General features: G+C 41.7%; 1 protein-coding gene across 1 annotated transcript in view; it reads left to right on the forward strand.

The window, feature by feature from the left end:
• ZNF335 (zinc finger protein 335) overlaps positions 1–21,131 on the forward strand; it is a 142,534-nt gene that overhangs the window by 51,989 nt on the left and 69,414 nt on the right. Inside the window, exons 2-3 of the mRNA XM_073606265.1 lie at positions 15,662–16,585; positions 20,414–20,612. Coding sequence (XP_073462366.1) covers positions 15,677–16,585; positions 20,414–20,612 — 1,108 coding nt within the window. The 5' untranslated portion in view covers positions 15,662–15,676. The remainder of the gene's footprint in view (positions 1–15,661; positions 16,586–20,413; positions 20,613–21,131) is intronic.

Raw genomic sequence — 21,131 nt, forward strand, 5'->3', positions numbered from 1 at the left:
GCTGTCCTGAAAGACGTTAAGGGAAAAATCAAGTTAGACTTACCGGTAACTTGTTTTCCAGGAGTCTTTCAGGACAGCAGCAACCCGCCCTTATTGTATTAAATTACTATGCTGTGACTAACCATATTCTGATTATGTGTTCCAGCTTGGGCCGGAGGTTCTCTACTACTACTGATGATAAGTGGGAAGGAGCCTCCTTTTAAAGTTTGGTGGAGGTGTGTTTCCTGTCAAGTGGGTGGAGCCACGCTCTCTCTCAAGGTGCTGTCCTGAAAGACTCCTGGAAAACAAGTTACCGGTAAGTCTAACTTGATTTTTTTTATTGAGAATTTGAGGACTTCTTTTAACCACTTAAGGAATGGAAGGATTTGCCCCCTTAATGACCAAGCCATTTTTTGCGATACGCACTGTGTCGCTTTAACTGACCATTGCGTGGTCGTATGACGTTGTATCCAAACAAAATGTTTGTCCTTTTTTTCCTACAAATAGAGCTTTCTTTTGGTGGTATTTGATCACCTCTGCGTTTTTTTATTTTTTGCGTTTTAAACAAAAAAAGAGCGACAATTTTGAAAACAAAACTATATTTATATATTTTTTACTTTTTTTCTAAAATAAATCAGTTTAGGCCAATATGTATTCTACTACATATTTTTGGTAAAAAAAAAAAAAAAAAAAAAAATCACAATAAGCGTATATTGATTGGTTTGCGCAAAAGTTATCACGTCTACAAAATAGGGGATATAATTATGGCTTTTTTTTTTTATAATTTTTTTTTTACTGGTAATGGCGGTGATCTGCGATTTTTTTTTTTTTTTTTTTTTTTTTTTGCGGGACTGCGACATTGCGGTGGACAGAACCGACACTTTTTTGGGACCAGTGACATTTATACAGCGATCAGAGCTAAAGATAGACACCGATTACTGTATAAATATCACTGGCAGGGAAGGGGTTAAGTTTTCCCTAGGGAGGTGTTTCTAACTGTGGGGGGAGTGGACTGATGGGGAGTAGAGAGAGATCGCTGTTCCTAATCGCTAGGAACAGCAGATCTCTTTCTACTTCCCTGACAGAACGGGGAGCTGCCTGTTTACATTGACAGATGTGGAAAGAGGGTTAATAAGGAGCTCCAGATGTGTGAGAGAACAATGTTATGAAGAAGAAACTATTTTGCAAATCCTTTGGAATTGCGATTTTGCGCAGAGTTTGGAAGAAGATTGACACTTTAATTAGAGAACTCAGCACTTTAAAAAAACCTCAATCGTGAGATTATTTTGTATGGAGTTGTAGTGGAGAAAAAACATTTTAAGAGTTTTTCTAGTGATTAATTCGTTAAAGGGAGCTTTGTGGAAAACAAGAAATTGACTTTTTAAAAAGGAAACAATTTCTGTAGAAGGCTGTATTAATTTAGGATTAAGCCGTTTCTATACCTATTTAAGAGATGCAAACATTTCTGGAAAGGAGAAAATAGAAACATTTTGGACACAAGAGTTGTGGAATAGATTAGTTAAATAACAAAGCCAAAAAATAGTAAATACTTGCGTTAGAAATATATATACTTAGCACAGATGATGTGCCTGATGGAAAGACTGGACTGATCTGTCGAAAAAAGACCTAAGAAAAAAGAATTAAGATTGGGTTATTTTCAGAACTGATGTGGTAAAAAAATAATAATAAAATCTGTTCTTATCAGTTTTCGGAGGGGAGATTGTCAGTGCCCTTAGATGGATGGGGAGTATGACTTCTGATGTAATTAGTAAGGAATGGTGATGGTGAGGGGAGGGCCTTTTTCCTCCTGGGTTGAATCTTGCAAAAGGCTTGTCCCAAGTTGTCTAAATTCTGATGCCTCCTGGTAGGGATGGGGCTGCACTGGTCTGGCCAAAGGCTGGGCTGTGAGAGAAGCCCGTGGTGTATGTGCCCCTGCTTATGGCTCGGCCAGGGGTGCCTTAATTCTCACAGGTGTGGGAACTCATCTGGAGTTTTTTGGCACTTTTGTCACTGCACCACTTTTTTCACACCTGCCTCTAGGGCTGGGCCTTTTGGCTGGGACTAGAGTAATTTTTTATTCCCGGCCAAAGGGCCTGCCATTGTATTGCACGATGGCACTACTTGCACTTCTCCACTTCCCTTTCCCCACTTTTATTTGTGTGTTTGTCACATTTTTCTTTTTTTTGGTTGCACTGTACACTTTTTTTCATGTTTGATAAGTAGGGTGTAGGTCCTTGAGCCTGCCCTGAAAGTCTTGGGAGGGGGTGGATATGGCCTTCTGGCTTAGTTCGCTCTTTCTCATGGGGTCTCCCTTCGGGGGAGCCCCACCTAGTACTTAGGGTTGGTCTGTTTTGGCAGACCTTACAGAGAACGGGGTTTCGGCTAGGTGGACCAGTGACCTCAGTCCCAGTCAGGAGTCTTGCGCCCTGGGCTTTCAGGGTAAGGGTCCTTTCTCTTTGGAGGAGGACCATGTGTACACCCTGTGCGCTTTTTTGTTTTAAAATAAAATTGCATTTGCGCTAGGAAAAAAAAAAAATATAAAAATTATTTATATGTATGTATATATTAATATAAAGTGCTTAACTATCAAAAGGGAATATATTCAGAAATCTATTATAATCCGTGTAACATTAATGTTGTGATATAGCTCATAAGGTGCAACATGTGAAAAATATTAAAATACAAGTGCAAATTTAGGATAAAATGTCCACTCCTTCACCAGGTTGATTAATAAAAACCATAAACGTTCATCAAAATTAAAATCTCTAGTGCATAAATCCAGTGTTCATATAAAGTGCTTTTCATCATGCTTCTTAAAACCAGTGCAGAACTTATAGCATGCTTCAGTGCTCTTCCAGTGTTCCCCAAAAGCCTATGCGCTCACCTCAAAGCGTGTGACACAGTACTTATACTATGCCAAAACACGCTTGGGAGCCACTCCTGGGCTCTAACGATATACAGGTGATGAAATCCAACTCCCTCAATCAGTAGTATTCCAGATCATGGATAAAAGAGAAAAAGCTCCATAGGGTAATATTGTAAGGACTTTATTAAAAATAAATATCCCCTTCATAGGGGTACTCACATAATATAGGTGCGTGAGTGCACCATCCTATTCAGGGCTCTGTATAATGAACCAAATCATTGGTACGGCGTGCGGTGCGGTGTGTCTATCTCGTCTCACTACCTCTGCTGACAGCTCCGTCCTGGCCCCTCCCCTGACGCGTCTTCGGCACAGGGATCACGTGCCTTCTTCAGGGGGATCCCCCTGAAGAAGGCACGTGATCCCTGTGCCGAAGACGCGTCAGGGGAGGGGCCAGGACGGAGCTGTCAGCAGAGGTAGTGAGACGAGATAGACATACCGCACCGCACGCCGTACCAACGATTTGGTTCATTATACAGAGCCCTGAATAGGATGGTGCACTCACGCACCTATATTATGTGAGTACCCCTATGAAGGGGATATTTATTTTTAATAAAGTCCTTACAATATTACCCTATGGAGCTTTTTCTCTTTTATCCATGATCTGGAATACTACTGATTGAGGGAGTTGGATTTCATCACCTGTATATCGTTAGAGCCCAGGAGTGGCTCCCAAGCGTGTTTTGGCATAGTATAAGTACTGTGTCACACGCTCTGAGGTGAGCGCATAGGCTTTTGGGGAACACTGGAAGAGCACTGAAGCATGCTATAAGTTCTGCACTGGTTTTAAGGAGCATGATGAAAAGCACTTTATATGAACACTGGATTTATGCACTAGAGATTTTAATTTTGATGAACGTTTATGGTTTTTATTAATCAATCTGGTGAAAGAGTGGACATTTTATCCTAAATTTGCACTTGTATTTTAATATTTTTCACATGTTGCACCTTATGAGTTGTATCACAACATTAATGTTACACGGATTATAATAGATTTCTGAATATATTCCCTTTTGATAGTTAAGCACTTTATATTAATATATATATACATATAAATAATTTTTATATATTTTTTTTTTTTTTCCTAGCGCAAATGCAATTTTATTTTAATTCATGAGTGTACCTACACGAATATGAAACGTGTTTAGCGTTTGCAGCTTGGTTACGATACGCGCTCACTTTTATAGTACTGTTCCATTGTTGGCTCGCAAGATCTATTTTATTACGCTTTTTTGTTTTCCCACGTTTTGTGTGTGCACTGTTTTTTTTTTTGCATCGGGTGTTAGTCTGAGTGTGTTTCACACACTATGGGCTTAAAAAAACAAAAATAAAAAATGTGTGGGGCCCATAAAACCTGGCTACCAAAATCAACATTATATTGACGCAGATTGGGTAGTGGCTTGGGCTTACCCCATTTATGTATTCTCGCATCACTTCTAAACTCTACCCTCCTCCTGTGTTTGGAAATATATGACTGATCTCAGTGTGGATTTAGACCCCAAGGACTGGACAGACATTTGGGCAGCAACTAAGTCCTGTTCGCAGAACATGGCAGCTCTTGAATATTCATTCAAAGATCAGTCATGGTGGTATGGTCCCCGCACACACATAAGCTCGTTCCCTCCTATTCACCAGCTTGCATTAGAGGTTGTAGAGAACCATGCACCCACCTCCATGTGTGGTGGACATTCTCTTTAGTATACACTTTTTGGGCTGATATGTTTGGGATGGGGAAGTAATACAAAAGGTAATAACAGTGTTTGGCAATGAGTCGATGGAGAAAGTAAAAGTTCAGTTTTTAGGTGAGGGCAAGAAAGGCAAGATAGGCTTTCCTGAAGAGATACATTTTCAGTGATCACCTAAATGTAGACAGAGTAGAAGAAAGCCAGAGAGAATTAGGTAGGAAGTTCCAGAGGATGGGAGAGGCTCTGGAGAAGTCGTGGAGGCCAGCATGGGAACGACTTTGAATAATGAGCGAGCTAGAATGCAGGAGGTCTCAGAGTGAGTGAAGTGGATGGTTTTGTTAATATTTTTAGATGAGGTTGGCAGGGTGGATTTAATTTAAATCGCTAGTAAAAAAGGCTTGATTTAAATCAACTTGATTTTAATCAAAATTTTTAGAGAGCAACTGTCATCCCTGTCCCGCAGCGGTTCCTCCTCTGACCCGCTGTTGACTCACTGACAGTCCTATTCACTTTAATGAGACGGCTGGTGATGTGGCAGTGACACAACAAGGTAAGGGACGTGGTGTCAGCAGGTGAGTGGATGCCCGCTAACAGGCGCTGTCATGATGGATCTGAAATGACATGTGCTCTTAAAATGTAAGGGCTCATTCTTGCTGGTAGATAGAATCTTTATTATTTGCCAACAAAATGAAGGATTCGTATTTAGAATAATAAGCTGCCAGGTTCGTAAAACAGCGATATCAGAGCCGATTCAATCATACAGTTAGAAGTGTACATAGACTTGCAAAACAATGGGGATAAAGGCATATTCCTGAACTTTGTTTTATCTCATATTAACTGTGAAATTGTGTGAATGCTTCAATGCAATGCATGTTATCGCAGCTTGCAGAGCTTGGATTCATTGACTGAGTTTACCAAAAATTTAAATATTGCAGAATATACAGCCTCATGCTACATAACTAAGCTCCATTTCATGCTGAATAAACAAAATAATTATTTTATCTTAAATAGAAAACTATCTTTAGATAGATTTTTACTCCCAAAGCATGTTATCAAAACAAATTTGATAAAAATCAAAAGAAATCAGATTTAATTAAAAAAAAAACAGATTCTCTCTCTCTTTTTTTTTTTTTTTTTTTTAATCAAATAATCTTTATTCATTTTTTTGTTATAATACATATAACCAAAATATATCAGATTAATCCATAAGATATTTTTGTTGTAATACATATAAACAAATAATATATCAAATTAGTCCATAAAGTATCATAAAGTAAGAAAACACACAAAACAAACAAACCTTGCACCTCTCTGTCTATAATAGCATAACATATGATAAAGGAAACATAGATACATTGTGCACAAGATCTTAGACTCCTCCAATATCAATCATCAGTCTATGGCTACTTTCTCCAAGTGGGTTCAGTTTATCTTTTCCCATCGTTCTTCTACTCCTCACCCTTCTACCCCAGCTCTCTACTCCTCATCTATCTCCTCTACCTTCACTCCTCTCCGCTAGATAAATCATCTTTTTTTGTTTATTTAATAGTTGGTGATCTAGCCCAGGGCAAAGTTGGGGATGGCTTTGTAAGTCACTGTTAGTATTTTTAATACTTTTTAGTCCTTTTACGTGTTGGGTGAGTGGAAGCCAGTGGAAGGATTGACGGAGAGGGTTGGTGTACACTGAATGGTTGGTAAGGTGGATGAGTCTGGCAGCAATTTTTCTGATAGACTGAGGTATTGATAACCTGTGTAAAGATGGGCCAAGGAGGAAGGAGTTGCAGTAGTCAAGCTGAGAGTAAATTCTTAGCTTGGTGTTATCCTTGGTAAAGAAGCGTGTTTGTTTTGGAGAAGTTATGGAGAAATATAGGTAATCTCCCTAAAAATGCAGTATTCAGAACTTTTTTCAGTGTAAATGAGTCTATTGATAACCCCTTTCCTTGCATTTTGCCTGTATTGTAAAATGCAGCACCAATGCAACACAACAGCTGTGGGAATACGGTTATCAGATTTTTACATTAGTAGACTGATCCTTTAAGACGGCTTCTCTTGCCATTGTATGTATACAAACAACCATTTCATCAGCTTCCTGTTAACGTATATAATACGAGCAGATTATTTTGATTTATTTCTATAAATAACTTATGTCGGAAAGGAGGAGGTGAGTGGAAGTTGTCGGAAACCCCCGGGATGATTAGAGAGGAACCAAGCAAGGCACTTTGTCTGGTTTTGTGTGACAGGCATCCTATATGTGTATGAATCATCGCCAAGGAAGTGATCAGTTCCCAGGTGTGACTCAGAGAAACGCAATCATCTGTCGGCCCTCCCAACCGCGTGGATTAGGATATCTGAACCTCACTATATATGCTATTTACTAACATTTACAGCTGTAATGGGGAAGGGGGTTACTGATCTGTGTCTGCAGATTACCAATGTGACTGCAAAATATTTTCAGTCTGTGGTGAATAGGATCACACCAGCAATTTCACAGGGAAGTATGATGTGCAGAGTGCTTGGCACAGAGCAATGGCATGTAAACAGACCTAGACTGCATCCCACTGAGCGAGCATCGTAAACAAGCCCGAGGGGCCTTTCATTTAGATGATCACTTGTTAATGAGCTTCGAAATTTTTCATATTATGCAACATTCCTGATCTGAAAATCAGGGCACGCTCTGTGAGGCCTGACCAAGTTTTGTCCCAGCTTGACCTGCCTCGACGGTAATTTGCCTTTGCAAAGATTTTTTTTTTTGCTTCTAGTAGAGATGGCATTTATGGGTGAAATGTAATCTTCCCTTCATACATGAAACAGTATGACAGGCTGACCAGGAGGAAATAACAGTTTATTTGCCTTTAAAGCTATACATGCATAGATGTGACATGTGCTGATGTGCAATTTGCCTCTGACAACTTTCTTCAAACGGGGGCTTCAAGCGTGGCCCATCACCAAAGGGTAGCACATGAAATTCAGTGAATATTCAGTGTCAGAGACAGGGGATACATAGTAGGATATAATCAAGGGCTGCGGTTATGGTGCAAGAGATGGTCAGAGTCTGTGGACATGATGAAAGAGAATGCTGGCATGATACAGGAGATGGTCAGAGACTGCGGGCGTAATACAGGAAATGGTCAGAGACTATGAACATATAGGCGATGGTCAGACAAGAGATGGTCAGGGATTGTGATCATGACGCAAGAGATGGTCAGAGACTGTGGACATAATACAGGAGATGGTCAGAGACTGCATACACAATACAGGAGATGGTCAGAGACTGTGGGCCTAATACAAAAGATTGTCAGAGATTGTAATAATGACGCAAGAGATGGTCAGAGATTGCAGACATGATACAGGAGATTGTCAGAGATTGTGGACATCCTGCAGTAAACTGTGAACATGCTCTAGGAGTGGTTGGAGACTGGGGACATGCTACAGGAGACAGCCATAGACTGGAGACATATTGCTTGAGACTGCTAGAAATTACTGCTATAACAGGGTAATAGGGAAACACAGATAAGTGTCTGCAGGAGCTCTGAGGGCCGCACAAAAAAGCCCCCATGCTCCAGATTGGGCACCAAGGGGCGAAATGCATCATTAAAATGTGATTGCACAAGCACAAAGGAAAGAAAAAACTAATGCTCATCGATTTCTAATAGACTAGCACAGAAAATGCAGAAAAGTTGCATGGGTTTGTGTGGTGATAGTTTCTTTTGCAATGCACTAATGTTTAAAATTGGCCACTCAGTCAACTAAAGTAGTAGGAATCAACCCCTCCTTTATGAAATACTTATTTCCAGTTTCGTCATACCTTCTGCACTCATCAGCACTGTCCCTGGCTTCCTCCTCAGTCCAGTGTCAGCAGTCCTCTTTAGACAGAACGGAAGTTATGTCATTCAGCCCATTTCCTGTGAGCCCGGCCTAATTGTTTCTTGCACTCTGGAGTGCGTGTTATCATGCAGGCTGGGTTCACAGTACTCCTGGACTCCCTTGTTATTATGTGGGTGCCTGTTCATTCCTGGAAAAATGCCCATCCCAGCCACCGCAGACCAAAGAGAAAGCTGCTATGAAATCACTGGACTTGCTAGAAGACTTCAGGAAAAAAATATGTATAGGGTTAGGAGGGATGGGGGTGGTAAATCCTGGAGTTCTTTTTTTTAAATTTTTATTATTTTAGAAATTCAGTTTTATTCCTTTTGCATATAAATACAAAACATAAAGAGGCGAAAAATGCCCTTATAAAAATGAGGGAGAGGGATTGGGCCACAAGGGAGTATGTGGAGAAAGAGTAGTTGGAGGAAGTGGCTCATAACGAAGTTCTTCCTTCCAGGCCTTTAGATTAGCACACATAGATTGAGTCAAGGCATAGGGTGCTTTAAGGCCCCGGAAAATTAAAATTTCAAAGAGCTTCTAGGGACTGTAAGATGGCAAGTTAGAGGACTTATTAAAATTAGGCTGAAGCCACCAATGGGCTGTAACCAGCTGAGAGGCCGAAAAATACCTATAACAGTCTGGCATCGCTAAATCACCCTAGGGTAGGGTGAGTAAGGGTGGAAAATTTGTACCTTGGTGGTTGTGAGCCCCATTAAAAAGAATATAAACAGTTAGTTGAGCTGTGTGAAAATGTTTTTGGGGAAGCCATTGTGGAAGTAAAGGGAGTGGGAGGTTGCCCCATGCCTTCAATTTCCTCCTAACATCCAACAGTGCTGGGTGCAGATTTAAGATTTTAAAGTCAGAGACATTATGGGAAACAAAAATTCCCAAATAAGTGAAGGTGTCAACCCATTGCAACGGAAGGGTGACAGTGGATGATTGTCGCAACCCCCCCCCCCCCCCATCGACTGGAATTAGTTGGGATTTATTCCAATCAACCCGTAAGCCCATATAGGTTGAAAACATATCCATGATGGTAAGAAGTCCTTGTAGAGGGGGTGCATCATTTAGAAAGAGATCATTTGCATATAGAGCCACCTGTTCCTCCAACCAGCCCACCTAAAGGCCTTTAATGTTAGGGAAATCCAGAGAGCCTCAGCAGTGAGTTCCATTACAAGGTCAAACTAGGTTGGAGAGAAAGGACAGCTCTGCCTGGATCTGGTGGGCATAAGACCTGTCCTGGTCCAGATCTATCAGGGAGTTAACAATAACGACCTGGCACACTCTGGTTTTGAGAAATTTATTAAGAAGCTAAAGCATTTAAGCAGGTCTATCGACCTATAACAGGCAGGTTTAGGTAATAGGATGATATGTACCCCCTGCATGGATTGGGGTAAAGTACCAGAATTTAAACACTCGTATACGGAAGCCAGCTTGGAAGCTAAGAACTCAAGGTGAGTTTTATAAAATTCAATGGGAAGGGCATCGGGCATAAGCAGCTTGCCAATGGGAAAGGAAAATATGGCAGCTATTACATCCCCCAGGGTGATCTCACGAACCAAAGGAGTATGTTCACTATCAGTCAACCAACCCAGCACCAAGGGATCCAAGTAGGAAGCCAGGGATGAGGGATGGAAATCTGATGGGAGGCAGAAAGAGTATAAGGACATATAAAATTGGTTAAAAATCTCCCAAGTGTTTTCTTGTGGTAACCAAGTAGGGGAAGCAGTATAGCATGTAAGATGACCGTCCACTAGTGCCTGCAGATCATCAGTAGGTGATGTTTGTTCAGCCCTAATGGATGCAATTGTGGAGATATACAGTACAATCCCCTAGTGGTCTTCTTAAAGGCATACCAGGTCTCAAGGTTTTTTACCTTAAAGTGTTTAACCCAAAAAAAACCCCTTAAAGCAGATTAAACAGCACAGTGCTTTTGCTGTGTAATCTGCCCCCCTATAGCTGTAAAAAAAACCTGGCTGATCTTGCCACTTCCTGTATCCCCTCTCTGCACTGACCACGAAAATCAGGGCTGCTGAGCCCTGACCACCGTGGTCAGAGTGCGTCCCTTCATCATCCGCAGCTGTCCTCTTTCCAACTCTCACCCCTCCTCCCTGCCTGTTATCTCTGTGTCTCTGTCTCTGCCTCGCTGCTATTATTAAACATAAAAAACTTACAATGGTCACTGCCAGCCCCTCTTTTATAGGCAGGTATATCACACTGTGATATAAGTTTCTTTCTAAAAACGAGGCTTGTAAATACTTATTTAGAGCTATCTTCAGGCCAGTCACGTGACTCTTGGCCGCTTTACATCTCGAGACAGGGCTTCTGCAGGAGTGGCTGAGCGGCCATGTGACCTCCCCGGCTGACGCCATCCATTGGTATACAGCAGCCGCGAGTCACGTGATGGCCTGAAGATCGCTCTAAATAGGTATTTACAAGCCTCGTTTTTAGTAATGACTTGCATAGTGTGGTATGACTGCCTATAATAGAGGGGCTAGCAGTGAGTTATAATTTAGACTTAACAAACACTTTAATACATTCTATGCATTAAGGTAAAATCCTTCTGGGTGCAGCTCCTCCCCCTAGCCCCCCTTATACTTACTGGAGCCCCATCTCAATCCAGCGAAGTGCATGAGAGCTTTGGCTCACACAGCAGCAGGAGCGATTGGATCCTGCTGCTGTCAATAACAGCCAGTGAGCCAATGAGGAGAGAGCGGGGGTGAGGCCGAGCCGTGCGCCGTGTGTGACTGGACACACAAAGCTCAGCTCAGGAGCGGGCCTGCTCAAGTGACCCCATAGCAAGATGCTTGCTATTGGGGAACTCTAAAGGGGGGAGGAGCCAGGACCTCCGGTGGGGGACCCAAAAAATCAGGGCTACTCTGTGCAAATCCACAGAGCAGGTAAGTATAACATGTTTGTTATTTAAAATACAAAACAAAAAAAAAACATTATTTAATTTTGAATCACTTTAAGCTGCCTGCCCATGGTGCCTAGTCAGCAGGTGACAATTCTGTCCAGACAGATGGGGTCTAATAAGGTATGTCAATGCATGAAGTGGCATTTCAAACAGACCACACATTGTATGGTTTTCTTAAGCAAATGTTTTTTGTGAACCTGTTACAAAGTTTCTTACTTTCAGATTCTGTCAGCAACAGCATTTTCACTTGCAGGCTGCCACTGCCTTGCAATTAGCAGCAGTGTGATCAGCCAGCAGTACAAGCTTCTTCGGTTAGCCATTGGGCTGTACTGTACATCTAATAGGAAGGAGTACCCTCAGAAGGATGACAACACTGATGACAACAAGGAATTGGCTTAGCGTTGACAGTCAGCAACAGGAAGTCCAGTACTAGAAAGATCTTCAGAAAGTCAGAAAAATTGCACCAGATTCACTACTAAAAACTATTTGTATAAAAAAACAATATATTGTGAGGCATGATTATAAATATACTGAGTATACATTTTAGATTTAAGTTGGACTTGCTGGAAATGCACAAAACCTTTTTTTTTTAATGTTACCTTTTATTTGTAACATTTTTATTTAGTGATCAATGAAATAACAAAATAATAAGTTTTGTTGCATTTTGTACAAAGATACGCATAATTGTTTGGTATGGAGGATAAAGTGAAGCTAAACTGATGAATTAAAAAAGGATATTAAAGATTTACCTACCACAGGGCTTTTTTTCAGCAGGAACACAGGGGAACGCAGTTCCGGCACCTCCAGAACTGAATGTATGTAATAGCAAGGGGTGCTGGGGTGTGCTGGAGGGTCTATTGATGCTGGAGGGGATCTATTTTTGTGGAGGAAGGGGGTCTATTGTTCCTGGGAGGGGGTCTTCTGTTGCTCATAGGGGATCTATTGTGGCTGGGGTTGGATCTCATGTTGCTGGGGGGTTAATCATTGCTGGAAGGGATCTACTGTTGAGGGAGGGGTCTTTGTTGCTGACTGCTGGAGGGTCTATTGATGCTGGCTGCTGGGGAATCTATTGTTGCTGGGGAGATCTATTGTTGCTGGGGAGATCTATTGTTGCTGGTAGGGGATCAATTGTTGCTGGGGGTGGGTCTTAGGTTAAAGGTGGTCACTCGTTGCTTTGAGGGGTCTACTGTTAAGGGTAGGGGTCTAATGTTGCTGGCTGTTGAAGGGTCTATTGATGCTGGCTGTTGGGAGCCCATTGTCCATTGTTGATTTATTGTCACTGGAGTATCCATTGTTGCTAGATCTATTTTACTGGTAAGGGCTGGAACAAAGGAATGGTGCTAGGCGGTGGGTAGGGGGCGGAGTCAAGGGGTGACTCGGAAGGGAGGAGTTCCTGTACCTATTCTTTGAGAAACCATACCATACCATAATGTTAGCAACAGATATGAAAAGTTTTCTAGTGCTTGGTGTCATGGACCAATGCCTTGGCATAAGTCATGTGGGGTAAGCATTTTGGCATGGGGCTTACCCCAGATTTCGCAAAACATGGAACTGATGGAATAGTTTTATACTTTCGAGGAGATGGAGATCTATATATATATATATATATATATATATATATATATATATATATATATATATAAAATTATATATATATATTTTTTTTTTAATTTAACCACTTATGCCGCGTACACACGGTCGGACTTTTCGTCTACAAAAGTCCGACAGCCTGTCCGACATACTTCCGACGTACCTTCGGCGGACTTGCGGCAGACTTTCTTACGAACGGACTTGCCTACACACGACCACACAAAAGTCCGACGGATTCGTACGTGATGACGTACACCGGACTAAAATAAGGAAGTTCATAGCCAGTAGCCAATAGCTGCCCTAGCATGGGTTTTTGTCCGTCGGACTAGCACACAGACGAGCGGATTTCGGGGTCCGTCGTACTTACGACGTAAAGATTTGAAGCATGTTTCAAATCTAAAGTCCGTCGGATTTGAGGCTAAAAAAGTCAGTTGAAAGTCCGGAGAAGCCCACACACGATCGGATTACCAGCCAGCTTTAGTCCGTCAGCGTCCGTTGGACTTTTGTAGACGAAAAGTCCGACCGTGTGTACGCGGCATTACAGACAGGAAGATTTGCCTAGTTAATGACCAGGCATTTTTGTGATACAGCACTGCTTCGCTTTAACTGATAATTGCGTGGTCGTGCGATGCTGTACTCAAACAAAATTGACGTCCTTTATTTCCCACAAATAGCTTTCTTTTGGTGGCATTTGATTACCTCTGCATTTTTTTGTTTTTTTTTGTGCTATAAACAAAAAAAGAGCAACAATTTTGAAAAAAAAACAATATTTTTTACGTTTTGCTATAATAAATATCCCCAAAAATGTTTTTAAAAATTTAATTTCTTCATCAGTTTTGGCCAATATATATTCTTCTACATATTTTTGGTAAAATAAAATCGCAATAAGCGTATATTGATTGTTTTGCACAAAAGTTATAGCGTCTGCAAACTATGGGATACATTTATGGCATTTTTACTTTTTTTTTTTTACTAGTAATGGCGGTGATCAGCGATTTATTTATTTATTTTTGACACAATTTTGTGACTACTAACATTTATACAGCGATCAGTGCTATAAAAACGCACTGATTACTGTATAAATGTCACTGGCAGGGAAGGGGTTAACACTAGGGGCGATCAAGGGGTTAAGTGTGTTCCCTCATTTGTGTTTCTAACTGTGGAGGGATGGAACTGACTAGAGGAGGAGACATATCGTTGTTCCTAGCTAGTAGGAACAGATGGTCTGTCTCTCCCCACAAAACAGGGATTTGTGTGTCCTGGCTCTCGTGCCCACTATCGCATGTGGCCGGCGGTCATTGCGACCGCCGGCCACGTGCATCCGTTCCCTCGCAGTGCAGCGGGCGTGCACGCACCTGCTATAGGCATTTAAAGGGCCGACGTACAGCTACGATGGTTCGCGGGATCATGCCGACCTGCTGCAGTATAATGACGACGGCTGGTCGGCAAGCGGTTAACAACAAAAGGTTGTACAAGTTTCTCCATCTCAAATTGCAAGATTGAGGATACACATTGAAATGATTTTCATATACGCGTTGTATAAAAAAAAAAAAAAAAGTGACCACGTTTCTTTAATCCATGATAGCACAGATAATAAACTGACCTCTTGCTGGTCCATTTTATATATTGCATTAAAATATTCACATGATATGCTTGTTTTCGAGACAAGTTTACGTGTTGCATTCATTACATTTTCCCATTTCTACATATGGTAAACAAAAAACTTTCTGGATTTCCTGAGTAATTCAAACCACATCCTCCAACCATTTACACAGAGCTATCATTTCAAATCGGCCCTTATATAGAATGTACTCTGCCTCCAGATGGTCACATGGTTAAATTTGATTGCTACAAAGTTCTGTTTTTGATGTATAAAAAGGAAAAGGTTTATCTACCAATGTTGATTATGTTTAAAATGCAGTGCTGGGACAAGGTCATCTAGAGCCCTGGGCGAACATGCCAAATTGCGCCCCCTTCCCCTCCAAGATGTATGAGTATTATGTGTCAGCAAAAATCCCCCCCCCCCCCAAAAAAAATTGAACGATAATCTGCATGCTTATCTTAAATCCTCTCATTCCACATATGCTCCCAGCACAATTCCACCCCTGACCCACCCCCCCCCATAAAAAATTTTCTCTATCCCTAAAATTTCCCCACCGAGGACAAATTCCAAATTCTCCCCACCACTCCAAATCCCCACCTCCCAGCACAAATTCCCCACCTTGATCCCCCATCCTAGCACAAATCCCCCCCCCCCCCCCCCCGATTTACCTACCTAGAACAAATGCCCCCAAATCATCCCTACCAGCACAAATTCCCCTCCCCCAAAAATGTCACCTCCTGCCACAAATCCCCCCCCCCCACCACCACCACCACCACCATATTACCTTTTTTTACCACAAATCCCCCATGCTAGCACAAATCCTCTTACCCCATCTCCCCTCGCAACACAAATCACCACTCCTAGCACACCTCTCTAAATTTCTCCTCCTAGAACAATTATTACCTCCTGGCGCAACCCCCAAATTCCCCCTCCCAACACAAATCCCCTCCACCCAATCTTCTTGTGGTGTCCCCGAACCTCACACGATACCACAGTGCCCAGGGCAGCCACCCTCCTGCCCACCCCTTGTCCTGGCCCTGTTAAAATGTTTATTATTTCTAATCTTTGGTCCTTCATGTCCCCATGTGTCTACACAGGGTCTGTGTCTAGTAATGGAGGAAGGAGTTGATGGAAGTACTATAGATGGACCCTGTTCTGATGGGATGCAGGAAGACACCACGGTGTCCATGAGTGCTAATGGCACTGATCTAGCACTGATACATTCAACATCGCAGGAGGTCAGCACGCCAGCAGACACACAGACAGCTGAGTCCCACAACCTAAAGAAACATGAATTAAAGGGAAATGATATGGAAACAGAAGATCTATATGGGAAGGACAACATGGAAGTCCAGGAGCCCAGCATCATGCACAGCCAAGACAACATGGGCATAGAAGAGTCAGGTGTAACAAAGAGTACAGATAACAATAAAGAGGTTGATGTTAATCAAACACTTGATAGACCACAACATGGGCATCTAACCACAATACAGAGGCCATCAGATGAGGCTGCAAGTGAAGTCTCAATGAGTCATATCTCTGTTACAAAGAAAACAGAAAAGCTTGATATCGAACAAAGTCCAGTCAGTAAGGCCTTACAGGAAGTGACTCCGTGCTTGATAATAGATAACCAAAATCTGGAAACAAACGCAGACAACCCAATCGCAAGTAGCATAGAGACCAACCAAATGGATACTAAAGAGAGAGTACCGAAAACCTGCTTCTACGAACAAGACAATCAGAAAATAATTCCAATGCCAGCCACTAATAAAATTATTCATGCTGAGTCAGGAAACCAAGAGATGAGGAATGACATGACGTCTAAAAGCATAGTTCTAGTACCAAGCCCAAACACCAATACTCCGCAAGAGATTCTGTTAAAAGAGAACGCAGATAATGGGGACAATCTGAACCACGTAATGGGTGCCAACAGCATTAGTGTTATGGATCCCACCACAAAACAAAGCACCAGCCATATAGTCACAACAGTGCCAAACGTCACCATGCATCATGACTACACCGTATGTGTTTTTATTTTGCAATACTATTTACTGATTATGATTTTTCAAGTTGAATCTTGCACAGAACAGTTGATCTAGAAAGAAAGCATTTGGCACACTTGATTCATTGAGTTGTTTTATTTTCCATCAGCTGATTCATCAAATTGTCTCGAAGACAAATATGTGTAGTCTTTGCAGTTTTGCTCACCTGTTTCTGCCTGTTATGCTAGCACAAAGACCTCAAAATGTCACAAAGCCACGGGCTTAACCCTGTGAGAAAAAGAGGTCCTTGTGGGTAAATCTAGCCCTGTGATGTGTATAAAGACTATAGCTTTTGTCTGGTAGTGCTGATTAAAGGAAGCACTCCAAGTTTAATTAAACTGAACCTTTTTTTTTTTTTTTTTTACTGCTTTAACTGTTTTTGATGGTCTAAAGCAGGAGTCTCCAAACTATGGCCCTCCAATTGTTCAAGAACTACAATTTCCATCATGCCTAGTCATGTCTGTGAATGTCAAAGTTTTACAATGCCTCATGGGACGTGTAGTTCTGGAAAAGCTAGAGGGCCATGGTCTAAAGCAAGGTGGTCTCCAATCTGTGGCCCTTTGCTTGCCTTTATCTGGCCTTTGAGGCAATTATTCCTGCCACTGACTCCAATATTGAGGCACTATTCCTCTCACTGACACTAACTATTTCTCCCTGTAATACTAGAGATCGGGCATAGTTAAAACTGGGCACAGTCCAGTCCCCCGAAAGTCTGCAGGACAGTAAACTGGCCCTTTCTTTAGAAAGTTTGGGGACCCCTGGTTTAAAGTTAAAGTATATCTAAAGCCCAAACTATTTTCTTTGTTTAGAGTAGGGAAGGGTTAAATCCCTGTCAGGAAGTCAGCAGAAATCTCTCCAAAGTGAGATTAATCCCCTCCTAGACAGTTGTCACCAGAATAAGTGTCCCCAATGGAAGATTTTCCTTGTATTTCTGTTCTGGTGACAGCTCAAAATTTTGGGGTTTCCCTCAATTTTATTCTTGGAGACAGTGGTCAGCAGAACAATTAGAAAAAGGGAATGTCCAATCAAATCTAAAGACCGAACAGTTTTTTAAGTTTTAAATAAACAACAGAAAAAGCTTGTGCACACCAGCCTGCACACTAACACAATGCAGGCTGGTGTCTGTTCTGTAAGGGCAGTGCGATTATGTTGTTTCTACCCAAGACACTGCTTACATTTTTTTTTTTTTCTTTATTTAAATGTCAGAAAATGACACTTTACTCAAGTCTGTGCATAGCAGAACATTGTTGCGCACTGTGAGCTGCACTGCATAGTGTTGTGGTGTGAACAGGGCATTTTCTATGTTCCCTAGTGTTGAGCCTGTGTCCATCTGTCCAAATCAACGCAACTCAACACATGTGGTGTGAAGGATTCCTAATGCTCTGTACACACGACCGGTTTAGCCGTCGGAATAAACTCCGAAGGTTTTTCTGATGGAACTCCGACGGAATTCCATTCAAGCGGTCTTGCCTACACACGGTCAAAACAAAGTCCGACCGTCCCGAACGAGGTGATGTACAGCACGTACAAGGGGACTAGAAAAAGGAAGTTCAAAAGCCAGTAGCCAATAGCTTCCGTCTTGTACTTGCTTTAGAGCATGCGTTGTTTTTGGTCCGTCGGAACAGCATACAGACGAGCGGTTTTCCCGATAGGAATTGGTTCCGTCGGAAATATTTAGGACATGTTCTATTTCTCGGTCTATCAGAATTTTCAAAAAAAAAAAAAGTCCGATGAGGCCCACACACGATGGGAATAGACGATGAAAAGCTTCCGTCTGACTTTTTCTGTCGGACATTCCGCTCGTGTGTACGCGGCTTAAGAGTGCTACTAAAAAGGCAAGCACCACAAAGCACCTATTTTTTCTCTTCATAGTTACATAGTTAGTCAGGTTGAAAAAAGACAAAAGTTTATCTAGTTCAACCAATAAAAAAAATCCCATCTTTACAACCCTATATCCAGAGTTGATCCAGAGGAAGGCAAAAAACCCCAGCAAATCATGATCCAATTTGTTATAGCAGGGGAAAAAATTCCTTCCTGATCCCCCGAGAGGCAATCATATATTCCCTGGATCAGCTTTACCTATAAATGTTAGTACTCAGTTATATTATGTACATTTAGGAAAGAATCCAGGCCTTTTTTAAAGCAATCTACTGAGCTGGCCAGAACCATCTCTGGAGGGAGTCTATTCCACATTTTCACAGCTCTTACTGTGAAGAAACCTTTCCATATTTGGAGATGAAATCTTTTTTCCTCTAGTCGTAAAGAGTGTCCCCTTGTCCTTTTGTGATGACCTTAAAGTGAATAACTCAACACCAAGTTCACTATATGGACTCCTTATGTATTTATACATGTTGACCATGCCTCCCCCTTAATCTCCTCTTCTCAAGAGAGAATGAATTTAGTTCCTCTAATCTTTCCTCATAGTTGAGCGCCTCCATGCCATTCTTCACTTTCACTTTGCTTTGGAGGACCTATAAATAAATAAATTACTAAATTATACTTAAAGAGGAACTGCAGTCTGCTCACATAGTTTATAATAAAAACATCTTTGCCATTCTGAAGCTTCCCTCCAACCACTTTGCATATTATTATATATATACTGTGATTGCTAAATATGCTGCAGAAATCTCCCTCCACTAAGTCTGGCTGCAGCCATTTTAACTGTGGGCAGCTGAAGATGCTGCCTGTTCACTTCCTGGATTTACACAGACACACAGAGGCACCTCTAGCTCTGCAGCTCTCATTGGCCCTCTTATGACTCATCCCCCCCCCCCCCCCCTCCTGGCAAACTCAAGAGAGTGAGAGAGAGAGCTGTGCATTATGTCACAAGCCTAGGCTAATGACCAGACAAGAAACAGGAAGTGGGCTTAAGTGGTATAAGGTATTTACTGGCAGAAAAATTATGTTTTACTATCCACAGTTAAAACAACAAGGGCAGAAGATTTAATAGATGGAAAGTTGAAAAAAATGACTGAAGGTCCCCTTTAAACATGGTGCAAAGTTCCATTCACCAGCCCCATGTCCAGAGAGTGCCCTGCTGGCACATAACATACGCATTAGAGAGGGTGTTGGCAGATGGGGATGGAAGAAATGAAGTCCTCCATTATAAAGAGAACTTTGTAGAAGGAACCAGACAATGCTATTCTGGATGAAAAATGGTATGAGTGGGCACCTTGAGTTTATGCTCTTTGGTAGCTTTTTTAAGTAGAGAAGAAGTAAAACTCAATGTTCCTATATGTATTCTGCTCATGTAGTAACTGTTATTATCTACACAACTCTCCCTTTTTGACCTCTTTGCCCCCTTTTTCAAATCAAGCCATTTAAAATCTGAAATTGAGGAAGGAAAAGCCTGGGGACCAAGGGTGTTTGGTATATTATTTGGTCCGTGATGTGAAATAGGTTTACCAATGGATCGGTGATGATCCTACCATGGGTAATGCAGGTAGATCTAGGTGTACTTGTACACTGATTTTGAGGGGAATAAACTGGGATTTGCATACATTAGCTGGCATTTTGAAGTGATGGCAGATTCAGTTTTCTTGGTTTAGTGGATGTCTGGCTCAAACTTCTTTTCCTGTCTTTAACCAATACATGGAACAGTTAGAACATCTGTAAAAAAAAAAAATGATTGCTGCCTGATTTCTCTTCCTTTTTTTATGCCCCCTCCGTACCATGCTTACCTACCCTGTCCAAGATATAAAAAGCTTGGCTGGAGTTCCACTTGAATTTTAGAGTTGCTCATAACTCAGCTTCATTTAAAAAGAATATCTACTTATTTATTCATTATGTTCTTAATTGCTTTTCTAGGGGGGAATATCTAATGCACAGATGCTTTCCTGTCAACCCAACTCATGTTCTGTACCTGGAGTGTGCAGCATCTGCCAGTCACTCCTCACCCAGTCACCTCAAACCATCATCCTGCCCTCTGAAGTCTCGGGAACTGCTTATACAGCAAACTCTGTAGATCGCATTATACATGGATCAATCAACCCTCAACTTATTCAAGGTACAGAGAGAGAGAGCTGGCATTTGGGATATTCCATTCCATCATGTGTTTGCTATATGTGTATGTATTGTCAGCAGCAGTGTGACTCAGAACCACTTGTTCCAAGTTTACCTCGGGCTGCTACTCACAGTCCGTCCCCGTGTGAACTCTGCCATTCCGTAGCTTTGCATATTTATTTAAAAACGGGCCCCGTGACCTGTGTAGTCGGTGGAAGACTAGAACACTGCACGAGAAAGAGAGGCTACAAACAAAATGAATAGTGTGCTGAGAAAATGTGGACTGAGGGGGTGTGTGTGTGTGTGTGTGTGTGTGTGTGTGTATAGTATCTCACAAAAGTGAGTACACCCCTCACATTTTTTGTAAATATTTTATTATATCTTTTCATGTGACAACACTGAAGAAATGACACTTTGCTACAATGTAAAGTAGTGAGTGTACAGCTTGTATAACAGTGTCAATTTTCTGTCCCCTCAACACACAGACATTAATGTCTAAACCGCTGGCAACAAAAGTGAATAC

The sequence above is a fragment of the Aquarana catesbeiana genome, linkage group LG12 (assembly GCF_042186555.1).
Source record: "Aquarana catesbeiana isolate 2022-GZ linkage group LG12, ASM4218655v1, whole genome shotgun sequence".
Lineage (NCBI taxonomy): Eukaryota > Metazoa > Chordata > Amphibia > Anura > Ranidae > Aquarana > Aquarana catesbeiana.